This window comes from Thunnus thynnus, chromosome 10, assembly GCF_963924715.1.
Source record: "Thunnus thynnus chromosome 10, fThuThy2.1, whole genome shotgun sequence".
Classification (NCBI taxonomy): domain Eukaryota; kingdom Metazoa; phylum Chordata; class Actinopteri; order Scombriformes; family Scombridae; genus Thunnus; species Thunnus thynnus.
Window position 1 is genome coordinate 18,725,113 of NC_089526.1, and position 21,776 is coordinate 18,746,888.

The 21,776-nt window shown below is 38.6% G+C and overlaps 3 protein-coding genes across 7 annotated transcripts in view; 2 read left to right on the forward strand and 1 right to left on the reverse strand.

Moving 5' to 3' along the window:
* fhod3b (formin homology 2 domain containing 3b) overlaps window positions 1-2,899 on the forward strand; it is a 104,379-nt gene extending 101,480 nt beyond the window's left edge. For both annotated transcript variants that reach the window (XM_067601772.1, XM_067601773.1), the window contains one exon: window positions 56-2,899. In XM_067601772.1, the coding sequence (XP_067457873.1) occupies window positions 56-138 (83 nt within the window). In that variant the 3' untranslated portion in view covers window positions 139-2,899. The remainder of the gene's footprint in view (window positions 1-55) is intronic.
* A 106-nt stretch (window positions 2,900-3,005) lies between these two features.
* Window positions 3,006-14,015, reverse strand: rxrbb (retinoid x receptor, beta b). Of its 4 annotated transcripts, none has more exons than XM_067601777.1 (12): window positions 13,874-14,015; window positions 12,428-12,621; window positions 10,835-10,988; window positions 10,395-10,574; window positions 9,925-9,978; window positions 8,225-8,388; window positions 7,873-8,002; window positions 5,373-5,499; window positions 5,202-5,243; window positions 4,987-5,078; window positions 4,783-4,888; window positions 3,006-4,684 (listed from the first exon to the last, which is right to left on the reverse strand). In XM_067601777.1, the coding sequence occupies exons 2-12, from the start codon at window positions 12,566-12,568 to the stop codon at window positions 4,537-4,539; spliced, it is 1,338 nt and encodes a 445-aa protein (XP_067457878.1). In that variant the 5' UTR covers window positions 12,569-12,621; window positions 13,874-14,015; the 3' UTR covers window positions 3,006-4,536. The 4 variants fall into 4 exon arrangements, with proteins under 4 accessions (XP_067457878.1, XP_067457880.1, XP_067457879.1 ...); XM_067601779.1 differs by lacking the exon at window positions 13,874-14,015 and adding an exon at window positions 13,647-13,670; XM_067601778.1 differs by lacking the exon at window positions 13,874-14,015 and adding an exon at window positions 13,249-13,376.
* Window positions 14,016-14,132: 117 nt separating this feature from the next.
* On the forward strand, window positions 14,133-18,661 carry LOC137191575 (macrophage mannose receptor 1-like). Its single transcript, XM_067601776.1, has 7 exons — window positions 14,133-14,450; window positions 14,545-14,658; window positions 15,441-15,514; window positions 15,767-16,126; window positions 16,234-16,572; window positions 16,747-17,169; window positions 17,293-18,661. Exons 3-7 carry the CDS (start codon window positions 15,451-15,453, stop codon window positions 17,652-17,654), a joined length of 1,548 nt encoding a protein of 515 aa, XP_067457877.1. The 5' UTR covers window positions 14,133-14,450; window positions 14,545-14,658; window positions 15,441-15,450; the 3' UTR covers window positions 17,655-18,661.
* Window positions 18,662-21,776: the final 3,115 nt, after the last annotated feature.

The window sequence follows — 21,776 nt, forward strand, 5'->3', positions numbered from 1 at the left end:
CACGTGCAAATTCTATAGTAATATATTTGTCTTTTTTTGTTTTCTTGCTGCACAGTGAGAAGGACACTGAAGAACGGTTTGACGACAGAGGAGGCCAACGCTCTCGGCTTGTCCAGCGGTTCAGAGATGCAGGTGTGAGCAGAACCCGGATCCCATCAGACACGAAGACGTCTGCAAGCCCTTTCACTGCCCCTCCACTGCCTTCACTCATCCTGGCAACCCACTACTCTGGCTTGGCGCTAAAATCCCCCCCCCCCACACCGCCCCGCCCCCTCCCACCCCTTCCCCAGCTTTGATGAGTTGATCTCATCTTTATGCGTTCGGTTTACACAGGCTTGACACAAGCGCTTCCTGAGGAGAGTGGATACAAGGCTGAACGAGAGTTTTATTCACGGGCAGAGCGCTGCATTCAAACCACTAAGCTTTGCTGTTAATGGATAAACATCGACGATCTGCACTCATGAGGCTAAAATCACAATCATCCTTTGACATTGCACACAAACACCCCACGCAAAAGTGTGTTTTGTTTTTTTTGTTTTTTTAAAAGGCCGAAGGCATCAAAAAAAGATGGCAGTGCGTATGCTTCAATCTCCGTGGCCTTGACTGAATCCAGAGGGCTGAAAGGTGTGCGGCACGAAGCCTGATACAGACACTAAACTCTCCACTAACTGTTTGCTCGGGTTTAGTGTCAGCCCTGCAGCTTTTAGTGACAAATTCAAAGACTTTTTCATCTATTGAGTAGATGTCTGCGTGCAGAGGGTTATTCTGTAATATACTACTGTGGTAGTTTTGTGTTTCTAGTCATTTTGCTCAAGGTGCTCAAAAAAGGAACAAGTGCACTGGATGTAAAAGTTGGGTATCAATGGAATGTGAAATCCTTGACACTGATGAACCACTCTTGACATCTGAATCCGAAAAAAATATACTTTTAACAGATCAACCAGCAGTTCAACAGTAGCACAGTTATCTTCACGATGTCTGATCAAAGAGTTTCATCACATACGTGCAACTAAATTTTGTGTAATTTTAGTGATTTAAGAAGGAAATTAGAGCAGGAAACAGTGCAAATGATTAACTACAGTTCAATAACTGTGGATAAAACTGGTGATACCACTAGATTCAGACTAATTAATGCTCATCATGCTCATGTTTTTAGCTTAAACAAATAGAGATAAATCGCATCATGTGACCTGTTCTCACTGATGCAGTTCACTGTCTTTAGTGGCACCGACTGGACGGAGAAAAGCAGGCACAAATGTTACATGTGAGCTATCTTCATTGAGTTATTTTGTAGAAACTTATGAGCTGCACATTTCAGAGTGCCTTTCAGAGACAGTTATTTATTAAGACGTTTTCAGGGACATGTAATCAAGAAAATGTTAATACAACAGATGTGCAGTCTGTGAGGGGTGAGGATGATATTGCATCATTCACGAGCTGTGATTTATTTTTAACCAGTGTTTTTAAACTTGTCCTGACAAAAAATTTCTGTTTTTTTTTTCTTTTTTTTTTTCCATGTTACGTCTCGGATCAAATAGTTTGTTATGGAGATAGCTTTAAAGTATTTATGACAACTCGAGGATCGGTTATGCACATTAGCTGTATCCTGTTGCCTTACTGTAGAATACGGACGCGCGTTGTTCCACTCGAGTCAAGATCTTGTTGAAATGTTTTAAAACGGGCCAGGCCAAATTAATGTGTAAGTTCAACTTGCATCACTGGAGATCTTTGTCATTTGCAGGAGACGCTCCTTTCTTTAACTTTGAATGTGAACATCAGGGGTTACATGATTTATTAGTAATATGGACGCACATAAAAAATCTCCGTAACTTATCGATTTTTAAACATGTAAATCTGTATTGAAGTGAAGAAGAGAAGGAGTCCGCGGTTGATTTTTTTTTTTTTTTTTTTTTGATTATGTAGGCCTGTTATTTGTTTTTTTTTTTTTTTTTGACTATTTCTGAGCTCATTGTGCTATTAATTAATTTGGAATGGCTAAATTCATAACATGCGTAATTTCAGTTTATGTCTTGGCTCGCAAGTTGCAAACTAAATCTATCCGCTCGCAAATTTTTCACTGTGATGGAAACATAGCCATTGAAACAAGAATCTAGCGCAACATCATGATAAAGCTTCATAAAACACCACCAGCAGTACTTTTTTTTTTTTTTTTTTTTTTTTTTTGTAGAATTTACTGAAAACTATTCAGCACCTTAGATTCAATGTGTAGCATGCAACTTCTAGCTGAAGAAAAGTAGAACTGAAGTTTTGGGGGAGGAGCTCATTGTTTTCCCAGATTGTACTGTTTTTATCAAATACAAGACAGAATAGATGTGTAAAGTAATATGGGGGAATGCTGTAAAATGATGTATATGTCATGACAATGTCATTTATGTTCTGTTTTTTTTTTTTTTTTTTTTGCTCCATGTGTAGAATAGTGTATTATAGACTAAAAGCAGTATTATTCTAAAATATAATTTAAGCAAACCAAGCCATGCGTGGTTTAAAAAGGTGTCACTTCTGCTAAATACAACGGCAGGTTCACTTTTGATTCTCAGAGCTGTAGGTTTGTGTGTGCGTGTTATTAAAATCTTTTTACTTCATGTACTGTTCAGTGAACAAATGTGGTGAAACACGCAGTGGTCACATTTTTACCAGCGAGTCCTGTGGAATTCCTTAGAAGCCTTTTTGATTTCATTGCACTCAAAGTTTTTCTTCTTTTAATTTAATATTTAGCCCACCACACACACACACACACACACATACACACACACATTGCTGCCTGTGCCATAACGTCACTGTGGAACTTGGACACAAGTGCTATACAAACCAAGGCTTCTATTGCGTCTATGCCCACAGCAATTCCTATGTAACGACAATAAAAAGGCTCATAAAAACACATTTGGACTAATGTTTTTATCATCTTTCAACTCAATTTCCTGCAGAGAAAAAATAAGCGTCACATCAAACACTTTTGGAAAAGAAAAAAAAAAAAAGCAAACAAAAAAACTTAAGCCTCGTTTATTTTTTTTTAGTCCACACAACCCATGCTTCAAGTCACTTTATATTCATCAAGAGCATATTGAGGTCGATGACAGGTTTATCAATACAGCTCATCTGGTGTTTACACATGGCCATCATACAGACCTCATTTGGTCTTGTTTAAAATTCCTATATGTCCACAGGTGTTATGGATCTAAATGTGATTATGATTTGCTTTTAATAAATTGCAGAGACATTACAATGAACAAGACAGCTACCTAAAAAAAGGGAGGAAAGGTAGGAAATACAAAAAAAAAAAAGCATTAAAAAAAAAAATCAGCTGAAACACTGTCAGCAAATCCAGTGCAACCCAAGACACGTTCTGCTTAATACTAGCTGAAAACTAAAAACAAGGGCACATATTAAGAATTATATAATTTGTATCTCCTGATCATAATTCAAATTTATCAATATACATTTTCCCTGAACAATTGCTTTTGCACAGTACCTTAGAATTGTATAGATAAATTACAAAATGGAGTATTCCCTTTCCACCAGACATGATTTACTTTGTAAAACCCCTGAATGACTGACAGGCAGAAAGCTCTTATGCAGTTTACATTTTATATTGCTGCAGTTTACATCTTATATTGCTACATTTTTTTTAACAAAGATTAACAAAGGGATTTTTCATTTTTGCATATTTTCTTAGGTTTGTGGTTTGGTGTGCGTCTGCACCAATAATGTCAAATTATCTCTGAAATAGCACCAAAACACCAAACGCCTGACCATTTAGCGGCCGGGCGTTTGTTAAAAGTAGGCTTTAGAAATAGTACATAGCAAGTGTGCAGTGCAGTCTAATCGTTAACCACAAAGTGATTCGATTTATAAAATGGCAAAGAAGTAAACAACACTAACTGTATACTACCAGACACATAAAGCTGATCCTCCGTCCAACACAGACAAGTCGGACCTGACAGTTTCACCCACTGACTCGTCTTCTATACCAGGTCACTGTTAAGATTTTATCTTCTGCAATGGATACAAGTACACTCTGAACTGTTCCCAGAGGATGTTTGGTACAATTAATACACTTTTAGATCTGACTTGAATTAAAAATGATAAAAAGAAGACTGTGTCTTTAACGCGTGCTCATGATCCAGGTTGACTTCCGTTTAAAAATAGGTTTTAGGGATCCGTTCAGTTGAAGAAACAACTGAAACTCAATGTTTGAGGTGTCTAAAAAGCTTATATAAAAATGTATACCCAAATTATAGCTCCTGTGAGGGAAATATGTAAATGTTTACATTTTTAAAAATACTTTTTAACCATAGTTACTCATGAAGTTATTTCAACATATAGCACCAGCTTGTAGATCATGCCAAGCCTTGGGTTTGGTCTAAAGAGCAAATCTGTGCTGCACTAAGATAGTGTAACCCAGACAGCAGTGAGACAAACTGACAAATCTTCAAAGAACTTAAAGTGCCACTCCAGTCCCACTCCAGCTTCCCAGACTTCAGCTATCTAAACCTAACCACAGTACACATTTCCTATCTAAGACAACTGATGGGGAGCTTCAAGCATTTCCATGAGGAAAGTGTCAATAGGCGTGTCACCGATCAGCTTGAAGAAGAAGAGATGCTCCAAACATTTCAAGCCAATGGATCGCAGTGCTGGCAGTCGAAGAAGGAGTTTAGCGAACCTGCAGAGAGGATATCATTTAGTTCAACGAGATAAAAGTATTAAAAGATGTGTGTTCAAGATTGATATTTTACATTGAAAGTAGCGGAGGACATTTACCTTCCCTGCTGCTCTGGGTATTTCTGTTTGCAGTAGGCTTCCAATGATGCATAGACCTTTTCTCTAAGGAGCTCCACCTCACCGGTGTTGGAGAGCCCTTTAGCATCTGCAGAAAAATGTAGAAAATATTTGCATCTAGTTCATTTCCTACTTTATAAAAAAAATTCAAATCTTTCTTATTTAGATATCAGCAGTGTCAGGCACCTGGGTTGAAGAGGACGATGGCTCGGAGGCAGCCCAGCTCTGTCTTGTCCATTTGCATATCTCTCATTTTATTGACAAGCTCGGTAAGAACCCTTAATAATGACAATTATCACAAATATTGTTCAGAGATTTCAGAGTGTAAAAGTAAAACAGTATAATCAGACATTTCCTTGACTCAAAAACACTCAGATTAATATCACAAAGAATAAAATTACCTGTCAAATATGGCACCGACCTCTGCACTCTGCACACTCTCCCTGAATTAAATAAAACTGGTTACTATGCAGAAACTACACAAATATAAAAATATCAGAAGAAAGATATCGCAATTAGGAACAAATCATATTTTTTTAAAAACTGGCAAGCGTCTGCTTCTAACGATATACCTGTCAAAAATGGCTCCGACTCCTGCACTGTGTGCGTTGTCGCGCTGCAGCTCAGAAGCCAGAAGAACTCCATCCTTCAGACCGATGGAGCGATGAGAGAACGAGGCAATAAGGAGCTCGTTCCACCCTGAAAAAAGAAACACAATTCAACACTGGTGTCTAATGATAGCAGTGAAAACATTATCATATACAACACAATACTACACCAAGAAAGTTACAAAATGAAATGAAGTCTCTGAGCTTTTATTGATTTATGACACTAGATACAGTATCTTTTTGTCTGAACATGTTTTAAAGCCCCTGGAGAGGAAAATCCATGTTTGTCTCTTAATTATGTAATTTGGGATCAAACGTGCATATAGTAAACATCTAAAAAGTATGAGAACACAGCCTTTGACATAGCCTATGTAATTCTTTAGAAAGTCTCTCTCCCTTCCCTTGTTACTGGGTTGCAGTTGGGCGGGGTTACGCAAGGGAATTTATTACGTAATAAATACCTGCCTGATCATATTTAGGAGAACGATGATTGATGTGGCTATCCGGCCAAGCTGACTTCACAACACTTACTATCGTCTTCCCCATGAGAAACAATGCACTGCACTTTTCTTTGCTTTTAGCTAAACTGAGAATTCAAATTAGACTGACATTGTTTGAAAGTTACTGTGTTAAGCTAACTAGCAGACTTGGGTACACCATCCAAATCTGTATTAATCACAGAGTGGATAAGGAGCTAAAAGTGTAGCATAGCAAAGCTAATGCTAACCATTTCATGTAAGTGAATGACAGATGCTAAAACATTTAGCTTCATAGTCTGGGAGGTATAGTTCAATAAAAAACACATATGTGTGGTCTACACTAGTCTGCTAGTTAGCTGATTAGTCAAGATAACTTGCAGACTACTGGGGTAGTTGATACTAAGCTCAAAACTTTTGCATAGAAAAGCTAATGCTAACAATTCCATGCAAGATGCTAAAACAATCAGCACCATACTCTGGGGGGTATTGTTAAATAAAAACACAGATTTGGGTGGTTTAACCTATTTTGATTGTTAGTTGATTAGTCAAGCTTTCTAACCAAGTGGGGTCCATTTGATAGATGTGGTAGTTTATTCCACGACAGCAAAACATTTTAGTGATTGAATGGAAAATATAATGGTACTGGAGCTGAAATTGAGCTGTCAATCAAACGTGATCTGATCACACCCCCACAGTCCTCAGAAATGGTTTAAGCAGCCAAATGAGCTGTTTTGGAGCTAGGTTTTCTAATAGTTATGAAAGTTTATTTTCATTCAGATTTTTGTGGATGCTTAATAAGACAAGCCACATTTCCAGAGGCTTTAAATTTGGAGAATCAAAAAAATCCAAATTAATATCTGTTATAAAGTGAAATTCTTTGTTTTGTGTCCAGAATTACCCTCTGTGATGAAAACCAGCACTACAAAAACACTCTTGCTATTGTAACTGCTTGCTAGCCCAGTATCACCAGTGCCACTGTATCACAAACAAACTGGTGTCATTATTCTCAGCTTTCCCTTGGGGTTTGCTGGGTTGGGAAGAAGCACCTTTGGACAACATCGCCACAAAACACACAACAAGGACCAATCAGCACCGACTACAACATGGTGTGTGTTCTTGCAGTCCTCGGGTCTGTTTCACCAAAGTTGCAAAATGCGAGTTGCGACTTGCAGCATGAGATAATTTCCACTTGAGTTCATTTTGACACATTTAACTTATCAAAAGAAACAGGATACTTGCATTAGCATGCAGGAGGACTGAACTTCTCATAAATGTATCTGCAATTTGTGAGTGACAGTCATTTGTGAAACAGGGCATTAGCACAATTTGGGATCTGCGTGTAAGCAGATTGCAAATTATTTTTGTGAAACAGGCCTCTGATTGAAAAGATTATGTTATACAACAGTTTGCATAATGAACTGGTTGTAGAGGCTGCTGTTATTTCAGTATCTTGACTCGCACTCAATTGTACCTCTCCAACTACAGCCACATGAAATTATGTGTAAAGTGTTTAGCATCTGAAAATATTTCATTTTGCAATAGTTTACAGTGTTTTTTATGGTGTATTAATGTACAAACACCAACATTCAGGCTATTAACAATATAAACAAAGTTTTGGGTTTTCACAGAAGTTTGCATGAAAATTCCTTTGTAGATACTTTTTATCCAAGAATTGATGTAAAGAAGCAGCCACATAATAAAACCAAATGTAAAAAATAAAGAAATTATTGTTATTATTAGCTTTAGGACATAACTTTTGGCATTAAGTTTAAAAATGAAAAGAGGAGATGTCCTTGTCCTTGCCGCACTCTTTCAGAATTTTTACTTTGTAACATTGCAATATTCATTTGCTGTAGCCTCAATTTCCCCCCTAATAAACATGTCAATCTGATCTCAGTCTTTCATAAATCGTAAATGTTCTATGTGTTGATTTTGAAGGCATTGTTTCATATAAACCAATCATGACTGAAGGTGTTCATTCTCACCTGCACGCAGAAGGATGACCTGGTCATCAAGGGGCAGTTCAGAGAAATGAGGGATTCTCTTTGCCCACTCCACCAAGGCAAACAGCTGTTTGTCTGCAGTCTGACAGATGTTGGTGACTGCATCATGGGGCTAAAATCAAATAATACAATGTCATGATTACTTAGTGATACATCCAAACTTAATACTTCCAGGAATTACAGTAACTCTGTACTTGATAGCATGTTATGATTAGAATATGCTATAAAAGAAAAAGAAAAAAAAAAAGGCCCCAACCCCATCAAGCTGCCGTGAGAAAAACACTAGACTGTCACAGTTAGTAAATCTATTGATTACTTTGTTCCAACTACTCACAGAGTTGCCTACAGAGCCTCCGTCAGAGGAGTGAAGCTCAGTCTTCTGCTCCACAGCAGTCTCTGCTTCCAAGATCTTCTCCACTGGCATCTCCTCATTAACTCCGACACTGAACTCCAGCTCTCCTTCACGCTCTCGGTTCCTCTGGCGCTCCTCCTGGACCGCTGCACCAGACAACACAGGAGGGAAAAGTGGTAGGGAGGTGGGTGGGGGGGGTGGGGAGGAGGAAGGAATGACAGGGAGGTTAATACTGAAGGATGAATAGACTGTTTGGGGGAAAAAAAAGGTGAACTGATGAATGTATGGGTTAAAGTGATATTATGCAAAATACTCTGCCTAATTGCAGTGTTTTGCTGCATTGAGAAGCCCTGTTGGCGTCAGTAAAAACACGTTTCAGATGTTGCATTCAGTTGATTGCTGTCAATTATTACTAAAATTTAGAGCTGAGAATCTGTAAATTTGATTTCAATTAAGAACCAATTATGAAATGTTTCTCAATGCATCTTTGTACTTCTCAAATGTTTGCAGATTTTTTTTTCCTACTGTAAATTCACAACGGCATAATAATATCCATCATGACAAAAGTCAGCTGAATTTACTTCTATCATCAACAGAAGTACAGCAACTGCCAGGTTGAGGTTACATGCGTGAGTTTGTTATCAGCGTGCTCTGATGTCCTCCAGGTAGCTCACATGCATTAGCTTAATGTTACACAATCTAATATCTAATTATTAAAGACAGAATCACAATGCATCTAAGAATCAATGATATTTCCCACCCCCCAATGAAATGGCAGCATTATTACAGAGAGGTGCTGTCCTCGACATTACAGTGCATCATGAGGACAACTGAGCTTAGAGGCTATTATATGAAGTTTGTTAGAACTTTATAGCTGGGAAAAAGTGAATACAAGTTGTCCTTTAATTGGGGGGGGGGGAACATCAGAATTGTCAGAACATCTTGGAAAATACTGAAACTGTAATATATAATCTGCCCGTCTCACTGGCAGATTAGACATTGACAAAAAGTGCAGCCATAGGAAAGAGAGATTGGAAGGTGTTTTAATTAGTGGTGAAGGAAAGTGTAAATGTGCCTAAATTAGAGCTGCACAGATTAAGTTAAGTCACCGCTAATGCTACATGTACAGTAGTCGGTTATGTATTCAAGATACTTAAAACTGACCTTCTTTAGAAAATGTGATTCATTATATTCTTTGCCTCTTCAACACTGAACCACTCCATCATATTTTAAATCAATTTACACATATTCAGCAAAGAACTACGACTGGCTGACTGGAGGATTTTATGAAGCAGCCTATCGTCACAAGCAGGGTGGGAAATTAACTTTTTTAAATATGAACATCTACCAGCCGCTAACAGATAAATGTTCAAATTCAACAGCCACTCAATAGTAAATCATTATTGTGTGTCTGAAATCCACCAGCCACTTTAATATTTGACCAGCATCTGGCTGGTGGCTGGTGCTAATTTCCCACCCTGATCACAAGGCAATACGCCACAGCAGCCCTCGATCTCCAACTCAACACCACAGTTAAACATTTCTGGGTAGAACCTTTTCTCAGCCCAGTCAACTTTCCACACATTAACCCCGAAGTTTATCAATCTATGCATGTTCAACACAACAGGCTAATTCTCTACGCAACATTACAATACAATATCCTTAAAATTTCAATGTCATACTCATCCATCCCTCATCTTTTCCATCTTCTTTTATCCACCTTACATGTTTGATCACTATTGAAAGATGGAGAAAGGGTAGAATAGGAGAAAATGAAGGGAAGAGATGGAGAGGGGTTAGTTATATGAACCGGCCCCAATACACCAGTCTCTACCCCTTTTTAAATTCTAGTCTAGCATCCACCCTCACCTGCCACAGAAATACTGTACTAATCCTGTCTTACTTTATCAATTTAACGGAACAACCTTTGGCATAATTAATCTATTTAAGACATCTAATCTGTTGCAAATATAAGTATTCAACTCTTGCCTGTAGTTAAGTCTAATGTATGGCACCTTTGGGTTAGGAAGATTCTCCCTTTTTTTCTTTCTTTGAGACAATTTACAACAAAAGAAAGTTCCTAAACCTCCATAAGGCAAACAGGCTCTACGTATGAACTAAAAGCTCCAATACGACGCTGCTGCTTGCATACCTTCCCTCTTCATGCCCATGGCCAGGCACTTCTGGTAGCGGCAGTACTGGCAGCGGTTGCGCTGGCGTTTGTCAACCAGGCACTCTTTGTTATCCCTGCAGGTATAGCTCAGGTCTTTGCGTACAGTTCGTTTGAAGAAACCTTTGCAACCCTCACAGCTGTACACTCCATAGTGCTTGCCTGTAAATAACACAAATGAAAGAGTTAGAGGTTAATGGGGACATCAGATCGAGTGTCAAATTACAGTCAATGCTGCGGTCTACAAACACTTTTTGTGTTTCTATTAACAATGACTCAGATTCATTTTGTTAAAATGTTGAGTAAACACAGCCACAGACATCTGATGGTACAGGATTATCCACACTAAAATTGCCATGAGTTAAACACTCCCCAGCTGATGTTTTACTTCTGTTAATCCTGCTCTTAGTGCACTCACTCACCAGAAGAGCGGTCTCCACAGATGACACACATGCGTTTCTGAGACAACATTATTCCAGGACTGTGAGCTGGCATGGGCCTCAGGCCAAATGGAGGTTTGATATCCTCTGAGCTGCTGATCGAGTGCATCCCTGATATAGGCGCTGAAGAAGAGATCTGGATATACAACGTAACCAAATAAAATATTTAAAACATTGTTGTGTTGCATACCAACTGAGATAAAAACTGAGATAAAAAAGTAAGATGACAGAGATAAGTTTATTACATATGATGTTAAAATACTACTACACACATTTGTGTGTTAGTTTGACACATTAGTCACATAATTCGATGTATTATAAAATTACTGACAGTGTCTAGTGTGCATGCAAAATCTTCTGGCAACTGGCGTTATCTAAATGATATTATCATCTAGGTTTTTGGGTAACACGTCTAGCATGCCACAAGATCTTCTGCCATTCAAAATTGTTCCTGTTTATTTCCTGCAAATCACCTCAACAAGTCTGACAAGTTAAGTCAATAGAATGTATAAACAATCCTGACTTAAAATTTGCAACTGCAACTGCCATCATCGTCCACTGGCCATTTTAATTCATTATGCCCATAAACATCTGCCCAGTGCTACTAAATATTTCCATACCAGTGTAATTAGAGCAGTGGTTCTCAAACTTTTTCACATCAAGGACCCTAAAGTGACACAAATTAAACCATGGACCCTCATTTAATAAGATTTTGTCCCAGCGTCCCTCGTCTGATAAGATTTTTGCTTTTAGATATTTTATTACAGAAAGTGTATGAAACTCATGACCAAATTATTCATTCAATCTGTCATTGTGTTAATTATGTATGGAATTATGGTGAAAATAAATTATTTCCCTTTTTGCTGGGGACCCCTTGGAACTCCCTCAAGGACCCCTGTGGGTCCCCGGACCCTGCTTTGAGAACCACTGAATTAGGCTGAATTCACACCAAATCAGGCAGGTAGTGCATTTAGGCTGCGAGGGTGGGGGCCGCAGGGGCGTCGCAGCAGCCTGCAGCTAGAAAGTTGAACCAGAATCAACTTTTGGAGAAATGCAACCCGATGTCACGCTGCAGTGGCCAATCGCAGCCGGAGATCAGACTGATCAGAGCTGTCAACACTGCCACGAGGGGAGGACAAATTCGTTACTAGGAGGAGGGGAGGACATTTCTCTTTGTTTGATAACATTAAAAGTAAAGTTAGGCTTTGCTGGCGGCTTCCCAATTCAAGACAAGAGAAAAAATGAGAGAGCTCAAGTAAGCAGAGAGCACCAGCGAGAGAGAGAGAGAGAGAGACAGAGAGAGCAGTGGTGATTAAGCGAGCTAGAGAGTAAACGAAGAGAGTGAGCAGTGGTAAAGGGAGAGCCAGTGAATGAGAGGAATAAAACATTATTTTCTGATTGTGTCACGGCGGTTACAGGCAAACACGCCCACAACCCCACCCTGCACCTCCACACAACCCTGCATGGGTGCGCCACAACACCTAATTTGGTGTGACTTCAGCCTTTGAGTATAGTTCAACATGTAACTGATGTCTCTGCATTGTTCATTCATTCGCTCTAATGGGTGCCAATTACCTGACTGTTGCTGATGGGTCCAAATCCAAGAGAAGGTGAGACCACTGGGGAGTTAAGTGAGGGACTGATGACTGAGAAAGGAGAACCCAAGATGTTGGTGGGGCTGTTTGAGGCTGAGCTGTTGGGTTGCTGTGAGGACATGGCTAGTAAACTACCCAATGGAGAGGATGATGTCCCGCCTGAAGGATATCAATCTGAGAGTGACACAAAAGGACATCATTAGGAATGCAATGTTTTTGTTTTTTTGAAAACATTTCCTGAATCTGTCTGCGTGTCTTGCAAGACTAAAATTGACTTGGCATTAAGTGTTAGCTGAAGCAACTAATAATCAAGAAGGAAGAATCACTAATGTTAATGAGCCAACCCATCTCAAGCTAAAAAAAAATCATAGTTTTGGTTGCTTTTAATCATGGGATTAATGGCAACCAAAACGCCAAATGGCAGCAACACATGAGGTAGAAATGGTATTTGGTCTTCTGTGCAAGCAAATAAACTGAAGCAAATAAAATCCCCAACACAACGTTAGCGAAGTTACCTGCTAACCTACCGCTAAACTAAAACTCCAACAATCTACATGACATGCGTAAACTAACGCTAATTATCGCAGACAAAGAGTAATTTAATGGCTAAAAAAATGAAGGAAACCACACCGTTCAGTACGTTAACTAAGTTAGCTTAAATCAAAACCCCACATCCAAATTGGTTTCAATGAGTCCCCCAAAATCAAACTGAACAAGTAAAAAAGGGAAATACAACCTTTATGTGACCGTAAATCTTCGTTTAAGCGGAGCAAACCACTAATTACAGTAACATTTGCTTACGTTAGTCAGTGTTAGCTGGCTCCGGTTGGCATCGCAGTAACGTTAGTCTTAACGTTACCGCTGAGTTACACGTTTGCTAGTTAAACGCTGCTAACGATACGCAACAACGTTAACATTAACTTGCTCCTTGAGAGCCGTATTTAGTTAATGTTAAAAGCTCACCATAAATGGGACTGCTAATGCCCATTAGTGTGTAATTAAAGTGATATTGGTGCAGCGTATTACTTATCATAACACGTATCACTACGTTTGCTGTAGCCGTTAGCTAGTTAGCTGCAAATCCATAAAAGCTCGAAGCAACCTGGCTAGTTAATACGAGCTAGCATTAGCTTTGGTTACAATTCGTCTGGCTGATATTGCTTCCTATAACGCTGCACTAAAGTGATAAGTGAACATACCCCTTAAATCTTTATCAAATATACAGCTTTTAAGTCCGACAGTCATCAAACAAAACAACATATCCGCACAAGTAGCACAATTATATCTGCTTAGCGAAGGTGAGCTTACGGCTAACTCAGCCAATATAGCTAACATTAGCTCCAATGCACGGTTCGGGTTGCTAAGTCTGAAGAAGCAGATGTTAACAAAAATAGCTTACGGTCGTTTGAAGGTTGGAATAACTTACCAGACACACCATCGACGCATTGTTGTCTTTATATTTGTCTATATATCGGTCGTGCTCAAACAAGCAGCAGACAAGAGGCCGATACTCAGATCCAGTTTACTTCAACTTGACGCTGTTGTTGTTTACAGGCCATGATGGCTCAGTGCCAGCAGTCTCCCTTGAGGCAAAATGTCTCATGGGACCACCCATACCAGCACTGTCATATGACACTCCTACAGTAGATGATCTTTATTGAGTATATAATCAGGCTCATATTGTTGATTTTTAACAGAGTGTGTCTTTTCTCTGCAACCGTTTAAAATATATGCATGGTTTGAAAATGATGGTCAATTACACCTACTGGTTTGTTCTAGTACACTGTACAATTAGACTATTCTGAAATTCAGAAAATTACTTTACAAAACCAGTCTACACATGCACACATCAAACTGAACACACTGTCATAACACAGATGCATCGATGGGGAAGTAACATATGGGGAAGTTATAGGAAAATGACTAATTGCAAATTTGCCTGCATCTTGAACACTTTTCTACCTGGACAACTGGGACATTTTTATTGTGTCAGTTATGACAAGGTAAGTGTAAACTAAAATTCAAGCATGCAAAGGTAAATCACAGCTAAATCATATATAAATGTGCTATTTGTTTGGACTAACTATGACACAATAGACCCAACCTGAGCAAAGCTCATGGACAGCCACACCTATAAGAAGAGCTGGAATGCTTTTGTCTTTGGCAGGAGGGTATATACAGCATTACACAACTTGTTCTTGCACCAGGGAGGTTAGTGTTATTTTCCACTATCAAAAATATTTAACACATTGTTCTGTTTTTTAATCTTTTGAGCTCAACTTTAAACTTCCCTGTTCTCCAAGGTTGTAAATTACTGGAAATAGTTTTTAATCCTATCAGCACATATTAATTTGTCACAAAAGCTAAAAACTTTTCACAAGAGTTGCCCTTTGTTACATGCAGTCATTGCAATTACGTTATCACATTTTCAGTGTTGGATCACAGTTCCTTTTATTTAGATTGATTAATATGTTTTTGGTTTTGTTTATTCAATTATTAAGTGGTTTAATTTGACATTTGAATAGATTATCTGAAGTTATTTATGGCCAGTACGATTAAATATTAACTAAATATCAGTATTTGTTTATCTTCAGTATCGGACAGGAGAGGGAGACATAAGAAAGTGGTTTACCAACCACGTCACAGATGTAAAAGACTGTGCCAAATTATTAATCATCATTAATTTATCAGCAGTTTCCTATTTGTCATTGCTGTATTTCATGGCAGGTAGCTGATTTCATATAATTTAATCTCAACAAAGCAGAAAGCCATGTGCTGTATTGTATATAGAAGAGAAAAAAAGAAACTTGAAAAAGTGCTTTGTCTGCGGGTTCTCCTGACGAGGTGTCTCTTAACAAGCCAAGTGGCATTCTTGCTACAAACACTGTCACTCACAGCTGCTAGCACCTCATGTCAGGACTAACAGCTGCTTACAAGAGATCATCCAACTATATTATATACAGTGTATATATTTTTTTATTTTTGCACTGCAGTTTCGCCATCATGACTCAAAACAGATCCATCATGATGAAAAGGACCCCAACTCTCTATCTGCTGTTCATCTCAGGTTTGTACCTCATGTTTTTTTTTCCTACTGTAACTTCTTTTTGTGATATCCCATTTATAAATGTATAATACAGTGTAAATGCATTACTGAAGTTGGCTATTTGTGTAGAAGCCTTTTTAATAGTGAAAAAAGATGACATTTTGAAATAAAATGGCATAAAAGAGTTGGAAATGATCCACAGAATCACATTTTCTTTTGTTATTGCTGGTATTCAAACTGCTGCGACTAAACACGCTACCTGTAATCTTACAGGATTTTGCCACCTCACAGTGGGATCTTCAGACTTTCACCTTATTACTCTTTTAAAGAACTACCAAGAAGCGAAGAGCCACTGCAGAGAGATGTACACTGATTTAGCTACAGTCCACGACGCGACAGATATGAACAATTTGATTACTTTGGTTTCAAATACCACTCCCAGAGCCTGGATAGGACTGGAGAATGACAATGTATGGATGTGGCACTGGTCTTGGCCTGATCAAAAAGTGGATTTTTTTAAATGGAGGGCAGGGGAACCTAAAGAAAAGAATGAAGATGCATGTGCAGCAATGGATGAACGTGGTGAATGGTTTGAAAGCAGCTGTGGGACTAAAAGAAGGTTTCTTTGTCATGGTAAGTAAAATGACAATATTGCAGTCAAAGTTATTTCCAATGCCACAAATAATGTTTAATTCCACTATGTTCTGTGTGATAAAAATATCAAACCCTGGGATTTGCAGGCAATAGTGATACCGGTGGTCACATGTTTGTTTCTGATACCAAATCATGGAGAGACGCTCAGAATCATTGCAGGGGTTTATCGTCAGATCTGGTCAGCATACACTCAGAAGAAGAGAATGAGGCAGTACGTAATGTGTCGGTGTCACGAGATGTGTGGATTGGCCTCTTCAGAGATCCATGGAAGTGGTCTGATGGGAGCAACTCGTCATTCCGTTACTGGAAACCGATTCAACCGAACTATCTTGAAGGTCAGGATTGTGTTGCTGCCATATTCAAAGACAATGGGCGTTGGAATGACCTGAGATGCACAGGCAAACGCAATTTTGTCTGTCATGGGGGTAAGTGGCTGTTCTCTGTTTGTGGTGTTAGATGCTTTCTCTGTCAGCAAAGTGACTGTGTAGAGTGTGTTTAATGCTATATGCCAATGTAGTGTAACGTTATACAGCACACAAAAGAGCTACATCTATCTTTGTCATCCTCTCAGTGTCTATTAATTCATTTTTTTCTTACAGCAAAGAAATCAATTGCAACAACCACCGATCAGACAAGTACACATGAGACTCTTGTAACACATAAAGTGCCAACCAATCTGACGATGCCTCCAAACAGTTCATCTCAAGGGGTCATAACATTTCATTTCACTGAGGTCGCTGTTAGCCACCAATCAAATAGCAGTAATTTTACCACCAAAGAAGCAACAACAGCCAGTAACCTGCCAACAACAACAACAACAGCAACAGCAGATCCTTTGTCATATGTGAACTCTACTGTGCTCAACAATGCAACTACAGAAATGTCAAGTATGACAGCGACACATCTACCACCCACAACTACTGTGCAAGTCTCTGCTTTAACAACACTGACGACTTCAAGCCAGAACACTACACAGTCTTCAACTCTACTGCCCACTGAAAATAATCAAGATTTGACTTCAGGTACATTTATCGTTATTTTGTGCAAAGTGTTTTCAACAGTCCTGTGTTCATTTTGCATAAAAATGTGCACCATGATATAATAAGTACTAGCTCTTTATTTTCCTTTCTATTGTCCTCCTATAGGAAACCTGATATTAATCCAGGAAAACATGACATGGACTGAAGCTATGAGTTACTGCAGGGAGCATCATTTTGACCTTGTCTACATTACATCCAGAGACATTCAGAAGAAAGTGGCTGAAAAGGCAAGAAACGCCACATCAGCCCATGTCTGGCTAGGCCTACGCTACACCTGTAACTTTGACTTTTGGTTCTGGACCAGTTCAGCCACAGGCTGTTACCAGAACTGGGCCCCAGGACAAGGATCTGAGGTTAAATATGACTGTGGTGTTACTGGTGCCATTGAGGCCACTGGGAGGCAGCAGTGGGTCGGCTTGCCTGAGACAGAAAAACTGAATTTCATCTGCCATGCATGTGCTGGATAAGTGAGGAGATGCTTTATTTGTGCTGGTTATACTTGCTTTGCTTATACAGTTATGGGTTTAACATTCAATACAGTATTTTTGACTACTGTAACGTTAAGCTAGTGGACTCTGCGTGAGAAGAGATATGATGATTTTAATTCTCACTTATGACATCACACTTTTACTTTTGTTGAAATACAGCTGCCTCCTCTATTGTTGAGACTGAATTTCATTAAATATGAAAACCTCATGTGGTGCGTAGGCGTGCATATTCACAGTCATGGGCAGCAAGAGTAATGTGAGAAGATTGATCTGTTCCATGCCTTTCACTCGGGGGTTACTATTTGCATGTTGACCTCCTGGGTTGGGCCCCTAAGATTGTCTTTTTAGACCACCAAAGTACGGCCCCGATCCAGACTGCCTGCTGCCCTCACTGACCTGACCTTCACTAGCAGCCACATGGAGGACAGAGCACACAGACGCTCACCTTCCTGTCTGCACCCTTGAGGTACACGGATCATATATAACCATGGGAACTGGCAATGATAAAACACTGTCAATATTCAAAACTGGATTTTATTGATCTCTGTGACAAACTGTATGACATAAATGCTACTCTTAATTAACTGTCTTTACTTTTGTTCCATAGAAGTAGTGGCTGGAGAAATATCATCAGTGTTTGTGTATTTTTATTGTACTCCTTTCACTTTTCACAGCACAATAGAAACTCCATTCCTTTCCTCAAATGAATGATTTTACATGAATATATAAATAGGTTCTCATTGTCAGTTAGTACATGTTAAAGTCTATGTTCGTTGTGGTAGAAAAAGGAGAAACTATGTGGAAAAACATTAAAAATTGTTGCAAAATATGTGTTTATTACTGCATTTGATTGTGACTGCTGTCAGTTTCAACTCTTGAGAAACGAATTATGAGATTTGGTGGATATTGAGAGTCCTTAAACCACAATTTAATAATAAAATCTTCTCGTGTCTGCATCCCACATTCCTATGGCCAACTATTTAAGAGGAAGTGACCTTAATATTTTTCAATACTTAGATATATCACCCAGTTTTAAGGATAATACACATAAGCTTTTTATTTGTATCTTTGCACGATATAATTAAATATCTCCATATAACTGCTGAATACCAATACGTATAGCTTGTAATCCGCTGCTGCATTTTGACAACTGCTTTTGCATCCACAATGAGGCTCTTGTCACTTGTCAATTACCACGGACCATTACACATGAGTGTGTCATAGCTTAGTTTCTCCCTGAATAGGCATTGGTCAGTGAGCCTCCCATCAGTTCAATGTTAATGTCTCATTGGGTCCAGTCAGTCAGTCCCTGGGCTGCCTCCTTTTCTCACCCTCATCTCCTCTTGTGTGCTGTCCAGCTGGCTCTGACCTCTGACCCTTTCACCCTCACTCCTGACCCCCGGGGACATTCCCACGCCACACCCTTTTGTGTACATCTTTCCATGGTAACCTGATGGTCACTCCCTCTGCATTTTTAGAGATTATGGTGATCGACATAATTCACTTTCACTGGGATCAGTGTAATGCAACCTAATTTGGCCTAATCCCAATTCAAGTATGTGATGCTACAAGACTGAAACATATATGTTCATTAGAGGTGTGTAAACTCTTTTCAGTTCCAAATACAGAATAAAAATATATCCTTCACTGTAGCTCATATTTTAAAAATTATTTAGCCTCACTCAATACCACAGAGAATATGTTTATTAAATCACAAGATTGGATTAAATAGTGCTGTCCAAGGCCACAACACTCAACTAAAATTGATCTATAAGTGTGGTCAGCAAGCACACTTTTCATTATAGCTATTTATTCTAAAATGTCTAAAGTTAAAACTTTTGAATTGAGTGCAAATATTAGTTTGTAACTTTACATCTCTCTACCTGTCATGTGCACTTCTGTCATCCCCTCTCTCCTTTTCTTCTCTGAGTCTGCACCCCTCTGTAGATCCCTCCCTTCTTTTCCTTCTGTCACTTTCACAGTTAATTGTAGAAAAAGAGATTTTCTCCATTGAGGCCGAGTCTCTTAGGTAACCCCACTCCTGCATGAAATGAGATGGATAGAGGGGAAGAGCCGGAGAGAGGGACATGAACGGACAAACTGAACAAGCAGCGGTTGAGGACGGACGCAGGGTGGACTTAACAATATTTTTTAAAAAGTTAGACATAAATAATAATAGTTTAATATTTAACATGCATAGGGACACATGATTAATAGCTGTTTATCTCGGATTATTATCACTGTATTATTGATGGTGCATGATGTAAGTATTTAAATAGTTTACATTTTCACTTGTAAGTACAAGTTTATTCTCTAAAGAGTCAGTTTATAGATAAGGAGTGAAGCAAATTGTTAGATAAACAATATATATAATAGAGGACTCATGGATAGTTCCTTTAAAACATGGATTACTTATAATCTAGTTTAAGAAAGCACTTCTCTTGGTGTGTAGCCTGCTTTCTTTTGACATTTAATTAATTCGACACTCTCCTAACCAGCAGCAAATGCTTGAACAAAAGCTTTGAAGATTTGAGTATATTTTATATTACAAATTTTTGCATTTGTTTCAATTTAACAAGTTATTGATTTCTTCATTGCAGCTTTTACTTCCAGGGCCAGGAGATGCAATTTCAGTTCATCCCAAGTTTGACAGGGAGTTTGGTGTTGATTGTCCAAACGCAATTCTTGTATTACTTCTCCACATCCAGGAGTTGTGGATGGACATCATGCGCCAGACTCTCATTTACTTCCTTTAACCTCTTACTGCAGAGATCGACACAGGAATAAATGTAGTGCAGCTCTGTGCTAAGGAGAGACTGCATTTAAATTGTTGTAAAAAGTTTGTCTTTGGATTTTTAACTCTTTGCTTAAATTGATATATATTGACATCTGTAAGGTACAATTCAAATTTGAATACAATGATTTGAAAATTATTGTGATTACTATTGAATGTGATTTTGACTTAAAATTAGGTTTTTCAAGTCAGTTTCTCAAATCAAACTGAGCTTCCGGTGGCAGGACTTTGATATTTCAATTGTGTGTTGGCCTAAAGGCTGCGAATACCTTCTCCAGGGCCGCAGCAGTGGACTGACATTTTCAATTTTCTGTACACAGTGGAAAACTTTGCAAACTGTTTAATTTGTTTTAGGTGTGTGAATATCATATTGAAAAAAACAAGTGGACTGTCTAAAAACATGAACATGTGGCCTAGTTGCTTATCTAGTTTGCTTGACAACTGAATATGAAAAAGTTCAAATTTGTATCTATTGTATTGTTATGTGAGGAGAATAAGATTAGTAATGGAGGAATAGATGATATGGCACAAGGCCACATGGCTTATGGTTGGCTACGTGAAATGGAGGCTGACAGAGATGTTTCCTCCATGTGCCAAATGTGTCTTTGGATTATAAATTGTAGGGCCATGATTTACCCATTTCTGTTACATGTGTAACTGAGTTTGCTTGAATGTAACTTTACATGAGACAATATTTTTGTTGTTGTTTGAAGCTATTTTTAAGGTCAATGTTGATATTACAGCTACTTATTATCTAATCTGACACTTCTGAAGGACATTTTAAAAATGCAAATTGTTAAAAAAAAAAACAAAACATAAAATAAGTTGTAAAAAGATACTTTTAACATCAATTGTGTATAGACATAAGAGTTGAATGGGTAAATTTTACCCCACACATATCTACTACTAGAGCATGTCAAAGGAAGGTGGAAAACTGAGACAAGATTTCAGAGTCATGACGGATCAAACCTGAAATCTTGAGAACATAGCTGGGATAACAATTTTGACATTTAAATTCGTCCAAAAGTCTTGACATAGCTCTCTATGGGTGTTAACATTCACATGCAAGGTATTTGTATAAGTAAAACTGTGTATAAGTGTATAAGTGAGTAAAACATATGCACATAGAGACAGAGCGCAGTTAAATCCCGCCCACCTGCGAGGGGAAAACAATCACTACTCTCCATTGACTTTGTATTGAGTGAAGGTGCCTCCTTGTCACTTCTGTCCGCTAGCAAACAGAAAAATACCCTAAAAGCTGTTGTGTGGTGGTTATAAGTTTTTATAAGCTGCGGAATAGAAAAACC